This window comes from Scomber scombrus, chromosome 16 (genome assembly GCF_963691925.1).
Source record: "Scomber scombrus chromosome 16, fScoSco1.1, whole genome shotgun sequence".
NCBI classification, from domain to species: domain Eukaryota; kingdom Metazoa; phylum Chordata; class Actinopteri; order Scombriformes; family Scombridae; genus Scomber; species Scomber scombrus.
The window spans coordinates 5502942-5521288 of record NC_084985.1 but is presented as its reverse complement, the minus strand read 5'-3'; the positions used below and the strand labels follow the sequence as shown (position 1 = coordinate 5521288).

At 40.6% G+C, this 18347-nt stretch overlaps 1 protein-coding gene across 1 annotated transcript in view; it reads right to left on the bottom strand.

The window, feature by feature from the left end:
- The window catches only part of col11a2 (collagen, type XI, alpha 2), a 45884-nt gene extending 27944 nt beyond the window's left edge, over positions 1–17940 (bottom strand). Inside the window, exons 1-8 of the mRNA XM_062435386.1 lie at positions 17823–17940; positions 16819–16852; positions 11523–11655; positions 7315–7419; positions 3820–3985; positions 2145–2355; positions 1782–1944; positions 1386–1508 (exon numbers count right to left, since the gene is read on the bottom strand). Coding sequence (XP_062291370.1) covers positions 1386–1508; positions 1782–1944; positions 2145–2355; positions 3820–3985; positions 7315–7419; positions 11523–11655; positions 16819–16852; positions 17823–17940 — 1053 coding nt within the window. The remainder of the gene's footprint in view (positions 1–1385; positions 1509–1781; positions 1945–2144; positions 2356–3819; positions 3986–7314; positions 7420–11522; positions 11656–16818; positions 16853–17822) is intronic.
- Between the last annotated feature and the right edge of the window lie 407 nt (positions 17941–18347).

The following is an 18347-nucleotide window of genomic DNA, read 5'->3' as shown; positions in this document are numbered from 1 at the left end:
TGCAATGCATGTAATGTGCACAACCAGTCTCAGTAAGCAGAGAGGCTCCACCTTAAGCCATCTTCATGCCAGATCCTGATATATTTCAATTTAACCAGAAAACCAATCAAAATTTAACTTAATCTTTTTAAGTTTTCTCTCTTTCAATCCATAAGGAAATAATCAGAGAAAGACGTTGATAATTGGCTTGTATCATCCTCTTTCCCCTACCTTTCTGTGTTTCATTTCAGTAAAGCAGAAAAAGTGACAACTAACCCACTGCTGTAACAATTCAAACGTATCTTTCTGCAACGCAAAGTGTACAAAATTATGGAAATGTACCCTTTTTTTTTTAGTGGTGTGGTTATGGCAGGGTATGATATGACAGCGCCTCTGGTTTTATTTATTTACCTCAGCGACACACAGACTGAGGAGGTGAGGAGGAAAGTGGATGGATACAAACAGTTGCTGATGACAGTGATGATGAGTGAGGAAGACAGAAAGGGAGAGCAGCACTTTGATGACTTTATCAGACGACCCAAACTGAACCTGAGGACTTTTCTTTCATTTTCAGAGGACTACTGCTTTAAAGTGGCTTTTGTTTTAAACTATCAGTAACTCATTTATTTAATTTTTGGACATAAGTGTATTTTATCATCCCTTTGTGGGAAGAAACCAGGTGGATCCAGAGGAACTTCAAGCAAACATGGAAAAAAACCTACAAACTCCAGACAGCGGGAATATGAGGGATCTTTTTCCTAAAAGGTGACAGTGCTGACCACTTAAAAAAAAGTTAGTAAGTGGAAAAAATGAAAAGAGCTGGAGGAACTTTTTAAAAACTCTGTAAAAAGGTGCCTCAGTCCACACACACACACGACCATCATTCATAAAAGGATAACAAATCTTGTCATTCAGTTATATCTTAGTCCAGGAATTGAATGAAAAAATGTCTAGGAAAGGGAAAACAAATCTAGACTATTCAGGTCCAGTGAACATTTATTTTTGTTTATGATTACTGGAAGTAACTTAATTAAAAAAACAAAAAAGAGCCATAGAAAAGGAAAACAAAGTCCTCAGCTTCTGTTTGGGCCTGCTTTATCGGAGCTACAGATGAGCCTACAGAGTTTTTAATCAGTTGTCTTAGCATAGTGCTGACACTGCAATTTACACTGGTCAGAAGTTTGTAAGAGCCATGGGAATTATGTGGCTGTGTGTTCACTTTGTGTGAAAGGCCTCTTACACTGAGACGACACTGCAAAGTAAACTTTATGAGATATATAACAGGGTGTGTGATGTTATTCTTCCCTGCCGGAAGATGAATCAAACATAATTCTTCACTGATAAGGTTATTTGTTTAATGTCTCCGTAAGAACTCATGTTGTGGTTGTGGTTGTGGTGTTACTCACGTATGTGTTGGGGTCCTGAGCTTGGGTCTTGGGCAGAGGGGAGTCACAGTCGGGGCTGTAGTGTTCACAGAAGTCATAGGCAGCCTGGGGGTTGGAGGCAATCAGCAGTTGCTGGATGTCTCCCTATGAAGGAACAACAAAGAAACAAGCAAACAGATGAACAAAGCTGTAGAGTTGCACCATCTATTAAAGTGCTTAATAAAACATTTTAAGTATATTGAGTATCTTTAATTTCAATCAATTATACCTTTAAGACTAAATTGCTACCTGTGAACTTGCTCCCTGTGTTAAATTAACAAAACTTCAACAGTAACCTCATGGAAAAGTTCATACTCACTGTCACTGCCAAACAACCAACAACAGCATACCTTTTGCCTTAGGAATCAATATCCTCACCTGGAAAACTTCCTCATCGAGCAGACGTGCACCAAACACTGTGATGCCATTGGTGTCGACCTCTGCATGGTTGCCACGAGGCAATGGACGGGTCATCTTCTTCTTGCAGTCCAACAGCAGTGTCACATTTTTCTTGGAAACAGAGATTGCAATGCGATGCCACCTAGAGACAAGGAGGAGGAACCGAAGGCGAATAAATGTGTAATGTAACTACAGGTCTGATTAAAAAGGCATCAAACCATCACCTAAACAACTTCCAACACACACTCACACTCATACTATTCCCAGCCACTCACTCACACCCACATGACCCCAATTGTGTCATCTCAACCAGTCACAAACTGGTTGTTGCTGGTTACTGACTTGCCATCAGCCAGGTTGATGCCTCTGAACAATGGGTAGTCCTCGGGGGCAGGTTTGCCATTCTGGTCCTCGTACAGGAACACAGGTGAACGACCCAGTTCAACGCCCAGCTGCTGGACACCCTGCTCACTGTAGATAGAGAGAAGGAAGGCCTGGAGACCAGACTGGACTTTTATCAGAGTCATGATGGAGAAGTTCTCCGGGAAACGACCTATGATGATAAGATGAGGGAAGGGAGGGATAGGAGGAAGGAGACAACAAAAAAAAGGACAGGATTAAATAACATAACCCAAACATAAACACTGGTCACTGTTAGACTGGGTTGTGGGCTCGATGGAAAGGAAACAGGAGAAAGAGGCAACCTTTCACTTCAATATTTATTTATTGTGCAGACGAAGGCAGGCAGAAGACGGAGGTGAAAGTGAAGAAAGTTTCAAGGGGTATGGATAAAAAAGAAGTGGCTAGGAAAGACTAAGAAAGGAAGGGAGACATGAATGAAGAAGATTAGAGCAGGAGATGGAGCAGAACATGGGAAAATAACGTGAACTTAAAGTAATTAAAGAAAGAGACATGTGTCAGGACCGCCTGATTATGGAATATCAGAATAAAGTCACACATGAAATTGGCATAAATGGTTGAGGACACATAATAACAGGTGGGAACAGTTGGAGAGAGGAGCCTCGAAAGCCTCAGAAAACGAGTTGAAAATTAACTTTGACTTTTGAGCATTTCTTCACGACCACATAAATACTACTTTCTCTTTTCTTTCCTCACGCCGGGGTGTCAGACAGCAGTCTAAAGTTAATTTGTTTTGGTTCTCCCACACTGTTTAAGTCAGCTTTCTGCACTGAAGCACATAATTATACTTTATGCCCCCGAGGAGTCTAGCAAAGGGCATAACAGCCACATTTAAAATACACCCAAACATAAATAGCAACCTGTAGTGATAATTGTAGGTTTCTGCACTCAGGAATGCATCGTAAATATTTAATATGCGGGCTTAATGTTTAATGACTTTGGTGCACTGTTGTAATGAATACAATGGCAGTTAGTTGGCTCTTGTGCACTGATTTAAATCATGAACATTTGGTATGTGGTTCAGACACCTGCAACATAATCAGAAAAGAATATTTTCTAGCATATTTACCCCAACTAAAGAGGTAATTAAAATTGTGTTGTGCATTGAAAACCATTAAAGAACTTTTTTTTTTAGTAGGGATCATGCTCAAATACTAGTAATTTATTATAACTATCGGACCAAAAGAAAAGTCCATTTATGCTTGAGGAAAAACGGATGGAACGGAATGAAGCAGCAAAATATCACAAAATATAAGCATGACAGACACAGCGTGAGGGAAAACCAGCAGAAAGAAACTCATCTTATCAAATCACCTTTATATTCTTTTTTAAATTATTTGTATTATTCTGTTGTTGTTAATGACCATAACCTGCTTTGACACAACTGGAGTTACTTATGGTTAAGACATTAAAAACAATTTGAATTTGAACACTAAAAAGGAAACAAAATGTATGACACACAAAATTTCAAGGCTTAGCTATACTGTAAAACCATTTTTCTGAACCTATTTTGGCATTTATGGTAAGAGAGATCAGTACTGGTCAAACACCCTTGTGGTAATTTACAGAACAGTCTCTCTAAACACTTTGACCCTACCTGAGAAGAGCTGCTTGGTGGGGGCAGAGATCTGGGCCTTCTTGGTGATGCGGTAGGCATGATCAGGGGTGCCTGCACGACGGGATGTGCAGAAGCCGGGGACTTTCTTCACACCCTCGGGGAGAGAGGGAAGCTGCAGAGCCCGCAAAACGTCCACTGGGTCTGAGGATTAACAGAAAGAGAAACAAGACAAGAACATTTTATTAAATTGCCATTAGACTTATTAACAAGCTCTTAATTAGACTTATTGCTCGGCATGTGACGGACAGAGCATATATAATTTTGTAATTTAATTACTAAAAACAGGTGAAATCGAAACAACTAGAAAAATGGACGATGTCAAAGAGCTGAGAAATTCTGTTATGTTACATCTATAAATTACACACACACACACACACACACACACACACACACACACACACACACACACACACACACACACACACACACACACACACACACACACACACACACACACAGTTGGCAAGTTGACAGTTGGCAACAGTCCAAACCACATATATGAACCATTGCAGGTACACAGTAAAGTTCAGTTTAAACCAGAGTGGAGACAGTGTCTTTTCTATTCTGCTTACATTTATCAAGCAAATGAAACAACTGGCTGTTGATAGTGCTGAGTCAGGTTAATGTTTGTCTGAGGACACACAAGCATTTCACAGTCTCACCTGACATGCACAACACACACAAAAAATGCAGGTATGCACACACACACACACACACACACACACACACACACACACACACACACACACACACACACACACACACACACACACACACACACACACACACACACACACACACACACACACACACACACACAGACAGACAGTGCCACCAGTCTCACATCCTGTCTCCATTTTCACACGCTGAGGTCAACCAGTCTGTTTCTCCACCCTCAGTCTGCACTGCGGTTAAACTTGTTCATTGCTCAAAGGCACTGTTGCAGTCTGTGCATCTCCTATCAGATGCACGGCTGTAACTTCTGGAATTTGAAGTTTGATACCCTTCAGGGGTAAGGGGTGCAAAAATAAATACTGTAGCTACCTGCACCTGTATGTACCTACAAAACAGCTAGAAATCAAAAGTGGTAATACCACAGAGGCATAACATAATTAACAGTAGGTTTTACATTCATGCCAACACTTATTTCATCACTGTAAGTGTAACATCTTAAAAAGGGGGGATGACTAATTTCTCATCCATTCATACACCAGACATTGACGTGTACTGTCTTGCAGTTGGTGTAATATTTGATGCCTGTTAAAATAGCAGCACACTGTTCACACTGTTTCCTTCATAGGAAAATTATCAGTGACAGAAGACAAAGCTTAAGCTCAGTGTTGCTGTACATTCTTTTACACATGTCCACATCATGTTTATTGTGATAACTGGCTATTCAAAAATTAGTTGTTTAATGTGTTCTTAGTAAAAAATGCAAACTTTAAGCAACTTACTAATAAGACTATCTTCATATTTTGTGCTATAATCTTAACTTCTTCAGTGTAATTTCACCATGATGCGTGACACAAATCCTGGTACGAGGTATTGCATTCACATGTAATATTTCACAATATGAGAACCCAGATGTAATTGTAAAGTCCACCTTAGACAATTACAGCACATTAAAAGGTTCCATTGTTATTGAAGCTTAAGTTTTCAACAACACCCAGTATTCACATTTTTCTGAACTCAATTATCCTCCCTCAGTCTTGGCGAGCGTCCCTGTGTTTGAGGTACACCAGAAGGCTAACTTTGCTGTTAACAGCCAATTAAAATCACTTACAGTCATCCCCGCTGTGGCACCTCTCATAATAAACTTATGGTGGCAGTGATGCATTGCTCTGGTAAAAACTACAACACTGATGAAAGATTAAAACTAATCCCCTCCTGTGATGAAGCAGATTAAAGTTACACATTCGTTTTTATCTTTTATTCGCCAGCCACATTAATAAACTGTCAAAAGAAACATGTTTATGTAGAAGTTGAACACCTCAGCATGTTTATGCAGAAGTTGAGTAATCATGAACACCTCAGCATGTTTGATAAGCACAACAGAGCATGAAAAAAGCATAAGGCACCAACTCTAACAACATGAGACTATTACTAAACGTGACCTGCTAGTACACTACAGTACAGTTGTCCTGAAGTGCAAAGCCATCAAAATATACAGTTTATGTGTCACCTGTATTTAAAAAAAATAGATTAGGGCTCAATTTTAAAATTCACAGTGTTACGGAGAGAAAACAATATACAGTTTCAGGGGTAAAAGATAAAAATGTTCAGTTTGAGGTCAAAATCCAGCACCAAAAAGTTGAAATCCAATCCACATTTATGAAACCTAACACAATGGATGGATACTATTTATTAGTGAGGGAGATATGCAGGCTTAAATCTGCATTGTTCAGTATCCATCACCTTTAAATCAGCAATACACAAGGAAACACTTTGACAAAACTTTTCCTGGCAAATGATATGGCCGAGTCATCAATGCCTACAGCTGCCCATCTTCATTTATGAATAGAAGCTGGCAGACATACTGTACATTACATTACCTAGCTTTTGTTACACTCATAGACTCACAGTCACTGACTAATCTCACGTCATGTACTTATGATGCTTTATAACTGCCACAAATGAGGGATACTGTTTTACTTTCTGTCCAAAAATTGCTCTGATCGCATCTGTGGTGCGCGTGTTTAGGTGACACCCAGAGTTAACGGTCACTCAAAGTGGTCAACAGATGGTAATATTTATTCAGACAGAGCAAATGGCGCGTTAATATTGCCTCAGGGTGTCTAGACCACAGTCCATTAACGTCACTCTACCCCAGAGAGGAAGAGGAGGGGAGAAAGAGGAAGAGAATGGTGGGAATGAGAGGGAGGAAGGAATCGGTAATATGTAAATAGGAAGGAAAGTGAGGGTTAGATTGAGTGGTACTGTGATGCTACATTAACCATCGAAAAAACAGAAACTTCCCTAAAAACAACTGCGTGAAGAGGGAAATGAACAGAGGAGAGATTAGTTTCTAAAAGCGGAAAAGTGAGAAAGATCAAAACAGAGATGAGGAGTTATATATAGAGCAGGTTGATAAAATGAGAGAGAGAGAGAGAGAGAGCGATAGAGAGAGAGAGAGAGAGAGAGCGCAATGAATTCACTCATTAAATCTTTTTTTACTATTTTCTGTACTTTGGTGCCTTGACTGGACATTCATAAATTATCTTGTTTTTAACTTTTTCAGACCTTTTCTGCAATTTTGAAACTTTTAAACCTTATATAAACAGTAGAGCCTTGAATTTATTTTTCATACTTTTCAAGTTTCCAAATCTGCACAGGAATGCTGGGAATGAGAAAGAGAGTGATGAGAGGAAGATGGAGAGAGAGAGAGGTTCAGACAGAGGTGGAGTGTGTGTGTGTGTTTTGGTGGGGGGATCAGGCAGTGACAGTAGACAGCATGGTTCTGTGATGGCAGGATACTGGATCATATTGCAGCCCGTGCTCCCCCAGTACGCCCAGTACAATGTGCCGCTCTGTTCCCCCGCTGCCTGCCCAGCTCACATCTGCAGCAGGGGCCCTTCCTGCCTGGAGGACCACAATCACGACAAAAACACACCCACAAAAATAACACATGGGGCCTCAGAGGTACACACTCACACAGCCCGGGCAGGGAAACCTGCACCCATACACCTCGTGAGATGAGGATTGGCAAATATGAAACCAGACAAGGTAGGAAAACAGACAGCCGGGGGGCACAACTCTCTCTCTTTACTTTCTTTCTTCTACTGCTTCTCGCTCCATCGGCCTTTCTTACCATAAGCGCTCACAGATGGCTGCAGCCTTTTGAAGTAAATGCAGGCCAATTACAATGCTGTCATTAAGACAGGAAACAGGGCTCCCAGGCACGAGAGGGCAGTTAGAACCAGCGCTGTAGGTAAAGATTACAGTAGCTGGTACAGTTATCCCTCCTGACAAGTGCACTGGCTCAAGTCCAAATGAAAAAGGCCATTTTGTGCCATATATGAAACTGTGTACCACAATGTATTAATGACTAAAACTTAGATGATGTTGATTATTGCAAGTTGGTAAGGATCTTGTTTAAGCCTCCTCGTGTTCATTTGTTCATCTTCCTTATTATTTTACCACTTTACTTAATCTACACAAAGCAGGCAAATATGAGTTTGTTATCTTATCAATTAACTATTATGAAAATGGCAGTTCAGTTATGTAACAATAAACTGCTGATCCTCAGTGAAAACCTTCTACTATTTTTTAGAAATGTAGAAAAAGAGACTCCATTTCACCTTGACCCCCAAATGATGATTAATCAATTCACGAATTTCCATTAATCCAAGATAATTTAATCAGTTAAATGCAAATCAGATGTAGATTTAACTTCGAATCAGCTGATATGAAGATATGCTTTTTTGTGTTTATTGGGGTACTGCATTATGAAAAGGATATATTTTTTTCAACAGGTGCCCCAAGTCTGAAACAATCCTGTAACTGTTCCAGTCTAACCTGCTCGGTTCCTCAAAACCACAACTGACCAAACATGCAGACCACCAACTTAATACGACCTGATAGAAAACATATGTGATACCCAGGTTAGCAGTCACACTGTAAAATGAGGTGTGCTGCTACTAAAACTGCTGAGTGTCTCAGCGGTGTGTTCGTATTACTGTAGTTCCCCTCAGCCGCCACTAGATGGAGCTGAAGGGGACTTAATTAACTTTCTGACAGGCGTCGCTTTTAACAGTCGATCTCTGTTGTAGGGCTGGAGCCACACGATGTTACACACACATGCACGCACGCACGCACGCACACACACACACACACACACACACACACACACACACACACACACACACACACACACACACACAGGTGTTTACTTGTACACACACTATGCAAACAAACACACACTCACAGGGGTGAGAGATAAACAATGGCAATGCTTACTGAACAAGCAACTATTACCCAGTGTTGAAGCTTTAATGCAGTGAGTGTGTATGTCCTGTCGGCCTACACTGTAACAGAAAACACACAGCACTCCTGTCTGAGCACATACTGTAGCAGCTGGACACACAGATTAGACCCTGTATACACACAACGCATCAGAGAATGAATCAGTTTGCACTTAAAGGGGGTTTACTGAGTTTTCCACAAAATTAAACAACCCAAAAGACGAATGAATAGAAATAATGGACACCAATGAGTGGTTGTATGTGAAAGAGAGTAGTATATAAGTAGTATCAGATATAAAACAGCCCCATACTTTTTCAAATGTTATTTCCAGATTAAAATATCATATTTGAGTCAATACAGTAATTTCATCCAATTTCTACACTCATTCAGTACTTGTTCAATAGCCTGGAGCAATTAAGGCAGTAAGTTAAAAATGTCAAATAAAACAGTATGTGGTATACAGTAATGGGTGATATTTGAATATTTTGCATGTTTGTGTGTGTTGAAACCTGTCCGATCACAGTGACAGCACTGTGTAGTCACTGATCATACTGTTCATACTGTCACTGCAGACGTGTGCGATTCTTTGGTCATTTTAAACCTTTATTTCCTCCCCTGGTGAATCTGCCTTCAATGCTCTTTTTTCTGTGTGTGTATATGTATGTGTGTGTGTGTGTGTGTGTGTGTGTTTACGCGCCCCTTCCCTCTACTGGTACAGCTGTGTCAAATACCAGACACACACTCCAGCTGACATGTTGACCCCTCGCCTCTCACCTTTACACAACGACCACATTGTTAGAGACACAGAGTGAAAAGGACTTTCAATAAAGGCCACAGGTTAACACACACACACACACACACACACACACACACACACACACACACACACACACACACACACACACACACACACACACACACACACACACACACACACACACACACACACACACACACACACACACACACAAATTAATCTGTACACTAATTTACCTCCATGCATTTCCAAGAATACACAAAGATGTCAGGGTTTTTCAGGGAAAAAAGCATCATAACTTACAAACAGTTAAATATAAAAGTAATTTCCTGAAAAACTAAACTCCAGTTGCTCCTCCATCATGGGCCGCACTCCATCCACCCAGCTGACCATGATGGCTAGGCGTTTGGGCACAACTCTGACTGCAGGTTATAATTTACTACATAATGCTCTATAGTTACAATTTATTTATAATTCTTAGTGTAAACAGACAGAAAATCCATTATGTGGAGCATTGCTGTAAAAACAGGTTATTAGATTTCACATTATTTATATGATTTAAAATGTGACCAGTGTATAACTGGCCGGCACAAACGCTCCAAAAGGGCATCCTATATATATGAATGTTATATGAATGTCAATAAATCTTCACAAACATTTCACTTCAATTCCTCCAAAACATCAGAAAAGTCAAAAGCAAGTTGCAAACGAGATTTAGATAAAAGTTGAAACAGTTGAGGAGGGAAAGGATGATAAAAGTACAAAACTATCATGAGCCTGGAAAGCAGCAGCATTTTAGAGACTGTATTTGAACAGCATATGTGGATTTAAACATACATCTGAAAGTCACAGTCACTTATGCTCTTCAAACAGGTGCTGGCACTGATCTCTTACCCAACTAAAGAACACAGAGAGGAGATGGCACATTTTTAAGTCTTACAAACTTATTAAACTAATCAAACTGGCGGGATGATTGAACAGTCTATGCACTGTCTTTAGACTTCTGCGTGAAACCTGGTGACGTCTTAAAGACAAAAGTGACTTAGAAAGGCATTTATGTTATTTTGAGGTACAATATAACATCACTGTTGTTCCCACACAGTGAATTGAAAAGCAGGTTACAGGTTTGTTTTATACAGCAACAGAGACCTTCACTATCATTAAAAAGTCAAACAATTCTGTTTAAGGTGGAGTGTGTGGAGCAAGGACATGGGACTATAAGGGGAACTGGAAAATCATTTGCCTTAATGTAAAATGTCACTTACTAATGCACCTGGCATATAAACACTGAAAGGCGACCAAGAGTTCAAATACTTGAATAACATTGATTATATCTTACTGAATAAGTTGAAGTCCTGCAGTGAGAGGAAATGTCCTTTATCATTTAGTCAAATAACTGCAACTTCATCCTTTTTTGTGTTTTTTTCTTTTTCTAGTTTCATGCTTATAAACCTTTATTAAACAATTGTACTATGACATCAAAAAACTCTATAAGACCAAATGAAGGAAAAGGTGTTCTTTGCTTTGCTACTCTAGCTTATTGTTGTTTTTTTTAGATACTTGCACTTTCCTTTATCAGCACAAATTTAGAGTGTTAGTACAGATGACTCTCACAGTCCATGTGGTGTATACGTCACTACAGAGCAGCGCCAGATTTTAGTGTGTTGCAGCCAGTGTTCACAATTAACTTTTTTGTCCACTGGCCAAGTAAATATTCAAATTTGACCAGCCTCTGAATAGATTACCATTGTTTTTTTGGCTAATGAGTGAAGCAAATCTACTAGACACTTGCATATTTCAACAGCATTTGGCTGCAGCTTTCTGTGCTTTCTCACATATCACTATATTCCATAAAAGAGCTGCTGCCAACATGTGCCCAAGTCCTCTACTGTCCCCTGTGTACCATTATGTGGTTTATGCCTGTCTGTGTGTGCTGCACTGATGTTGCCAACGTGTATCTTACTGGAGCCACGTGTGGTTTCAGAGCCTGAGGCCACAGTCTCAGTTTGGAACTGAGGGTGGATACTGACACCACAGGGCCTGAATGGGACCACAGGACCCTGACCAGCAGACAGACAGTGGCTCCTTGAAACGTACTATCACATGGGACAGACAGTGAGCAAGGGCACAAATTAGAAACCAGTCGTAAGCCTGCACTGACTGACATGTCTGTGCTGAATGATAAGTTTCACAACTCAGCTCTGACTGTGCTCAATTTACAGTCCAAAAACACAGTCTGCATATGTTACTTTTAAAGGAAAAGCAGCTGTTACACTAAACTATTTCACCTCTGAGATTAAACAGAAGAGTCACTGGAACTTTATTTACCAGCATTAGGTTTCAACTCATGTTAAACATCACTGCCGACAATATAATTGGTTTTAAGCTGCCGATAGCTGAGATTCTGCATCTCTTAATTGGATTATTTTCATAGCAAAACTGTGCAAAAATGTATATTCTGCTGTATGGTGACTGGTCAGTGCAAATGCAAATTATAGATAATTGTTTAAAACATGCAAAAAGATACTTTGGTCTCTTAAGGATTTTGATACTAACCAAAATCATACACTGAATCACCACTTTCCAAATCTACTGCTTTAACACTAATAGATAAACTTACATATTTATAATGAATCACATACAGTCACTAGTAGTGGCATAAGAATACCTTCATTTACTCCAGAGTCTAGCCAGAAGTGACAAGTGAGACTTATATTAAAGAGAACAGCGGTGAAGCTGGCGTTGCATTATAAACTATCATCATCACTGTTTACACTAACATCTTTTCAGGGTGGAAATCCCCACATCAGAAATCTTCCCTTCATTCTGAGGATCCTTATAGGTGTAATTTAGTTGTAAAAAACCTGTGAAGAGATGATGAATAGAGAGAGCTGCAGAGGGGACCGCAGGAGGACATCGAATGGTTGTTATGTGCTGCGTTGCGGCTCTTTACTAAAACACTGAGACGCATCCCTGAAATGCCCTGCAAATGGAACATTTCATACCTTCAACTAATTAAAAACTTAAACTGTGCATCATTTTTTGTTCCTGCACTACTGCCACTAACACAAAAACACTGCACTCAATTGTATTTGGTTGTTAAAATGATTGATGCATTGTGTAGAGTTGGCTTGGCCTTCCTTAAATTACAGAATGCAATGACTGGGCTGTTTCTTCTACACCAATGACGGTGTGTTAGAAAATAATTATTGCTATTTATTTGAACCTGTTTATCTACATGTGTAGTCTATCTAGGAAGTTTCTCTGACCCTCCCAGTGCATGCTGCAAAAGAAACTGGTGTGAGAATGAATGAAAGAAAGCTGTATCCGCATTATATTAGTAGATCATTTTGGTTTACTGCATTATGACACTTTAAATAGTTAAAATTGCAGGAAAGAGTGTATAAAATAGGTTTTCAGGTCATATTTGAACACTTTTAAGCTGTAATCTGTCTTTTAACATACCAGAGAGAAACACTTTCCACTCAAGTCTAAATAAGCAACCAGCTAAAACAACATTTAAAACTATTTTCAAATTGGTTAGACTCTATAGATGTCTGGAAAAGAGATATGCATTAACATTATATGGAAAAGCACACAGCTGGTCTCCACGCCCTCCTACATTGACTTCCTAGAAGCAGCAAAATAACAGTGACTAGGAATAGCATCCTATAGTCTGTCATTATAAAGCTGGCACGCTCTCCTGCCTTCCTTGTACATCTTCTGCTAAAACAGAGGAATGACTAACTATCCACACACACACACACACACACACACACACACACACACACACACACACACACACACACACACACACACACACACATACACACACACACACACACACACACACATACACACACACACACACACACACACACACACACACACACACACACACACACACACACACACACACACACACACAAACCACTAAATCATCACCTATGAAACTGCGGATGAAGGAAGAACTGTCTTATGCTCATGCCGCTCCCTCATGTCTGCAGCGTTATGGTGGTTTTGTCTGAGAGGCTTTTATGAGTTCACAGTTTGAGGAGATGTCATGGTTTAGAATTGAGGTCCTTGAGTACATCACTCACGTTTACAGGCATCAGAAGTGTTGTATGTTTAACTGAGCTTTGACTTTATGAGTTTTAGTCAAGAACTGCCACAGTCTGAGCCTTATCCCTGCATACAGTACCATGTCATTTTGCAGAAGTACACCTGAGTCACTTGACAGTCCTGAGTAACTTTTTATAGGCTTCAAATCAGCTTTTTTGTGAGAGATTAAGAGTTACACAGTGAAGTGTGTCAAATAAGGAAAGGAAATCCCACACTAATGTAAGTAATGGGAGTTTCCACCCAAAATAATCTATGATAAAAATCACTGATAAACTGAGCCTTAAGGTGCCACAGTGCCAGTGTTCAGATATCCAATTTGTTGGTTGTCTGTAAACTGGTGAACATTAAAAACTTGCCAACAGTCATTGACTTTGAGTAACAGGGAAGTTGTGTGGCCTCCTGGCAAGCCCAGACTTCTTTTCTAAAAAAAACAATATTATAATCTTACAAAAAACATTGTAAAGTTCAGGGTTGTGCTCTGGGTGATGTGTGTTAGTCTTGGAGAAGGAGGTGGAAGTTGAATGCAGAATGAGACTGAGGTCTGCCTGAGAGGCTAAACTCAGGGCAAAAAGATTCAATGTGCTTAGGACATCTGTGTGTTTAAGTTTGGTGCATCACAGGGTCTTTTTTGAACAAATTAAACCTAATTTTTCAGAGGAATTGTGGCTTGCTGATTGGCAAAATAGTCATCTACCAACTCCTATCAACTAAATAATTAGATGATGCTCTGGGTGATATTACAGATTACTGGAAATTTCAATTTGGTGATGGCCCATGATAGCTGTAGAGAAATGGATACAGTGCTGATGTCTGTTTGGGATCCTCCAAAATTAACTGGACACATCATCCTGGATGTCTAACATCAATACAAAAGTATGAATATTTAAAAGAAAGGAGGAGAGAGGATGGGTGTGGATTACCAGAGCCATGAAGGCCCATATGAAAATGATGACAAGACAGAGAAAAATCAAAGGGAGGAGGTTACAGCTGCCAGAGTGAGTCACATGTGTCCAACAGAAGCCTGAAATACCACACACTTCCATACAGTCACAGGAATGAACTGTCAAAACCCTGCTCTGCCTCCACATATAGTAGCTCTATTCAGCAGCAGAGAGGGAGAGAGAGCGCAGGGTTATGTTATGTTTAGCCAAACTGAGACAGACTTCTCTTTGAGGAGTGCTCTGCTTTGAAATGAAGCTGAGGAACATCCATGTCAAGAAAATATTGCCCTCCGATTTTCTCCTCCTTCAAACAAAACCCGGCTTTCATGCCTTCCTGGGCCCACTGCATTCTGGGTGATGGCTGTGCCTCATCCGTTCCTCCTCCTCTTTTCCAAATGTCTTCACTCTCCCAGGGCAGAGAGAATAAACATGAAAGAATCTGACCACTTTCTTCTCTAAATCCGTCTTTCACAGCCTGGGTGGGGCGCTGTTATAGTTTACACTAACATCTGCTGCTGCACCACACTGTGAGCACAGGGACGCGCACAGATACGTGCACGCCACGGTCCAACGCGTAAGCCCAACTACAGGCGTGCCATCCATTAGGCGCGTGCAGGAACGCCATGTGCACACGCCCGCACTTATCAGGCACGAGCGTACAGGTAAAGGGAGTGTCTTATCTTCGTCACTCAGACATTGTCACAGGATCAGATAATCTAAAAACTAACTTTCTTATATACTCAACATGTACGCGCACGGCGCCTGTAAGCATCGTTTATGATGAAAAACACAGCCTGGCCGAGGTGTTGCTCACACAGAGGCACATTCACCTCGATGTGGCATACATTTCCACACCCTGAACTGAGAAAAAACATCCATAGCTTACAGACGCATATACACACACAGAACTGTACAAAGCGCGCATAGACACGGAGACACTAAACGCTTTCACTCCCAAACCCCTGCGACCGAGGTGCTCCGCCGCATAATAACCTATTCATAAAAAGCAAAAATGTCTCAGGCTTCCGCCTCCAAAATACACACGGGAGACGACGGGAAGGTGCAATCGCCTCTCGCAATCTGAAATTGGAAACGGGGCCAAAGAATACACTGAAGGAGGGCAGTTTAAGGCACAAAAGCCCCTTTGGTCCATAAACTGCAGCAAGTGTCCCCGCAAACTATCCAAACTTGAAATAAAGAGGCATTGATCCATCTGTCCACTGAAAGTGCTAAAGTAAATTTATTTCTCCAAAAGTCTGTGTAAACTAAACCTGTTTCTGCACATAAACCTGCATGACGCGTCAAAGCAGCCAAACTTCACTTCTACTTCTGACAAGTTGTAAAACGATGCCAAAAGCTAAGAAACCAAAATATTAAAAAAAAGATGAAGTTCCAACTAACTTCAGAGGCACAGTGGTTTAACCAAACTCCCTAATTTATCATTTAAACAAACATATATTAGGTCATTCAAGCAACACCATTGTAATTTTGTGCCTACACCCTTTTATCTTTCATGTCATTTCTTCAGTGCCATTCTGCATCAAACGTCTTCAATTAGATGTGAGCTGATCCGGACTCAGGTGAATCAATGGATTCTCTGTGTTAAAAATAACTAAAGGCAAGTAGGTCAGTCAGGGAACTGCAGCACATACAGATCATTCCTTTATGAAGGTTGACTGATCTTTAACTGCGGAGAGTGAGGGGGGAACTTTACAGAAACTTAGTCCATACTTTAAAAATGTCATCACAGGTACCATGTAGTACTAAGAATTGTAAAGTGGAAAAAGTCCTCTAGACTAAAAAGGTATCAATATCATTTAACATCTGTTCTATGCTTCTTGTTAATGCCATTGTCATAAAACTAATACAAATATAATCTTCCGTTCTTCACAAAGGGGAAAAAGCTGAAAATCAACTTTCCATAGGCTCTTTGTCACATCCTACAAACTAGATGTAGAAATCCCTCCCTGGAGGCAGTGATGGATGGACTGGTGCACAGGCTGAACTGGTAAACACCCAGCCAACTTCCCACAGTCCCTGCTTCAGCCTCTATGTGCAAAGACCAGTTCACTTACAGGCCAACATTCAGTTTCGAGGAATAATAATAATAATAATAATAAAAACCCTACAGATTTCCTGAGTGGGTTCATTAGATCGCAAATCTTCTCAAAAATCAACTGAAGCACCTTTACGCACCGTCCTATCCCATGGCCCCCTCTGGATGGGGGTGCTGCAGGAGGGCGTAAATGAGCACTATATCATGTCAAAATTGAACGAGATTCTTAATAGTGGAATTTAGTTTATAGGAGGATAAGGTGGAAAGGAAAATGTCAGGAAAAATGTTTACAAATCATGCCTGCAATAGTTGAGCTCAGTGGATAATCGCCACATCTGGTGAGATGACACCTGTCAGCAGGGTGCAGGCACTGACGGAGTGAGACTGGGTGCAAAAGGGCATCAACAACTTTAATTCGGATCACAATAACGCGTTTATTCGTTTCCTGGAACAAAAAAGTGACTATAAAGCTTCTTTACCCTCTCAGCTTTATCTGTGACCATTGTTTTTTTTAAATTTACCGTGCGTAAAATCTATTATCGGACATGGTGTGTTATCCTGACGAGATTTCTGTATTCCCGATAAGAAAAAAAAAGTCCTACAAAAAGTAACAAATATCACAAAGGTTAACTGTATTGTTGTCATTACTTTCTGCGTAAGAACTTTAGGGGATTGACATTTACAGACGCTGCGACGAAAATTCCCTAAAAGTCCTAAATCAATACTCGGACACACAGCTTTCCTCAGCATCACTTCTTCATATTTCTGATTAATGATCCGCAGCATTGTTCAGTCACATAAGGCCTTTGGGAGTCATGTAGAAAGCACAAGTAGCAGAGGGATGCTCCATGGACGATGAATTTGACCCAGTGCAGAAACTGGAGATAAACTTCTAAATATGACAAATAAAAACACATATTAACACATTTGAATTCCAGGGGTTGATAGTTGGTGGGGAAACTGCTGGCCCCGTTTTCTGGGGAAAATGTAAAGAAGCATGTCAGTTGCCCAAGTGTCCGATGATAGATGAAGTGTGTGTTTAATACACACGTTAAACACCGAAGAAACATGAAGATGTTTTAAACAGGAAAACACTAAAGGTGGCCAAAAACATCGCAAACATTTACAAGACAAACTGTCTTACCTGCCCGAGCCACGGTAGTTTGGCACACGGCGAACGCCACGGCAACCAAGGCGAAGGATGAGAAGTCCATGCGCCAAGGTCTCCGTTTCTTCCGTAGGGAACAATTTCCAATATCCATAGTGTTGCAGTAGTTTGCCGGCCTGGTTCAGCTGTAAATGTAGGATATGGTGGAAGTTATCCTCTCACAGAAAGCCAGCCGACGAGAGGGACCCGACTGAACCTTCTGCGAGGCAACAGACAAAAAAGGCACGCCTCTGGAGACGTCTCTACCTCTCTCCCGAAGACTTTCCTTGATGAGTTACCTATGTCTGTCTATGTTAATGCACAAAACCTAAACACTAAAAGAGGTTTGGGGTGAATAAATATCTTTTATTTTAACGTTTAACCCCTTAGTGCTAAAGCCCCATTGACTCAGACTGGGTACAAGTACCCAAAGTGGAGAGAGCAGCAGAGAGAGACCTGGAATCACACTCTCTCTCCCTTCTCTCTCTTTCCCTCTCCCCTTCTTTACTTTCTCCAAACGAA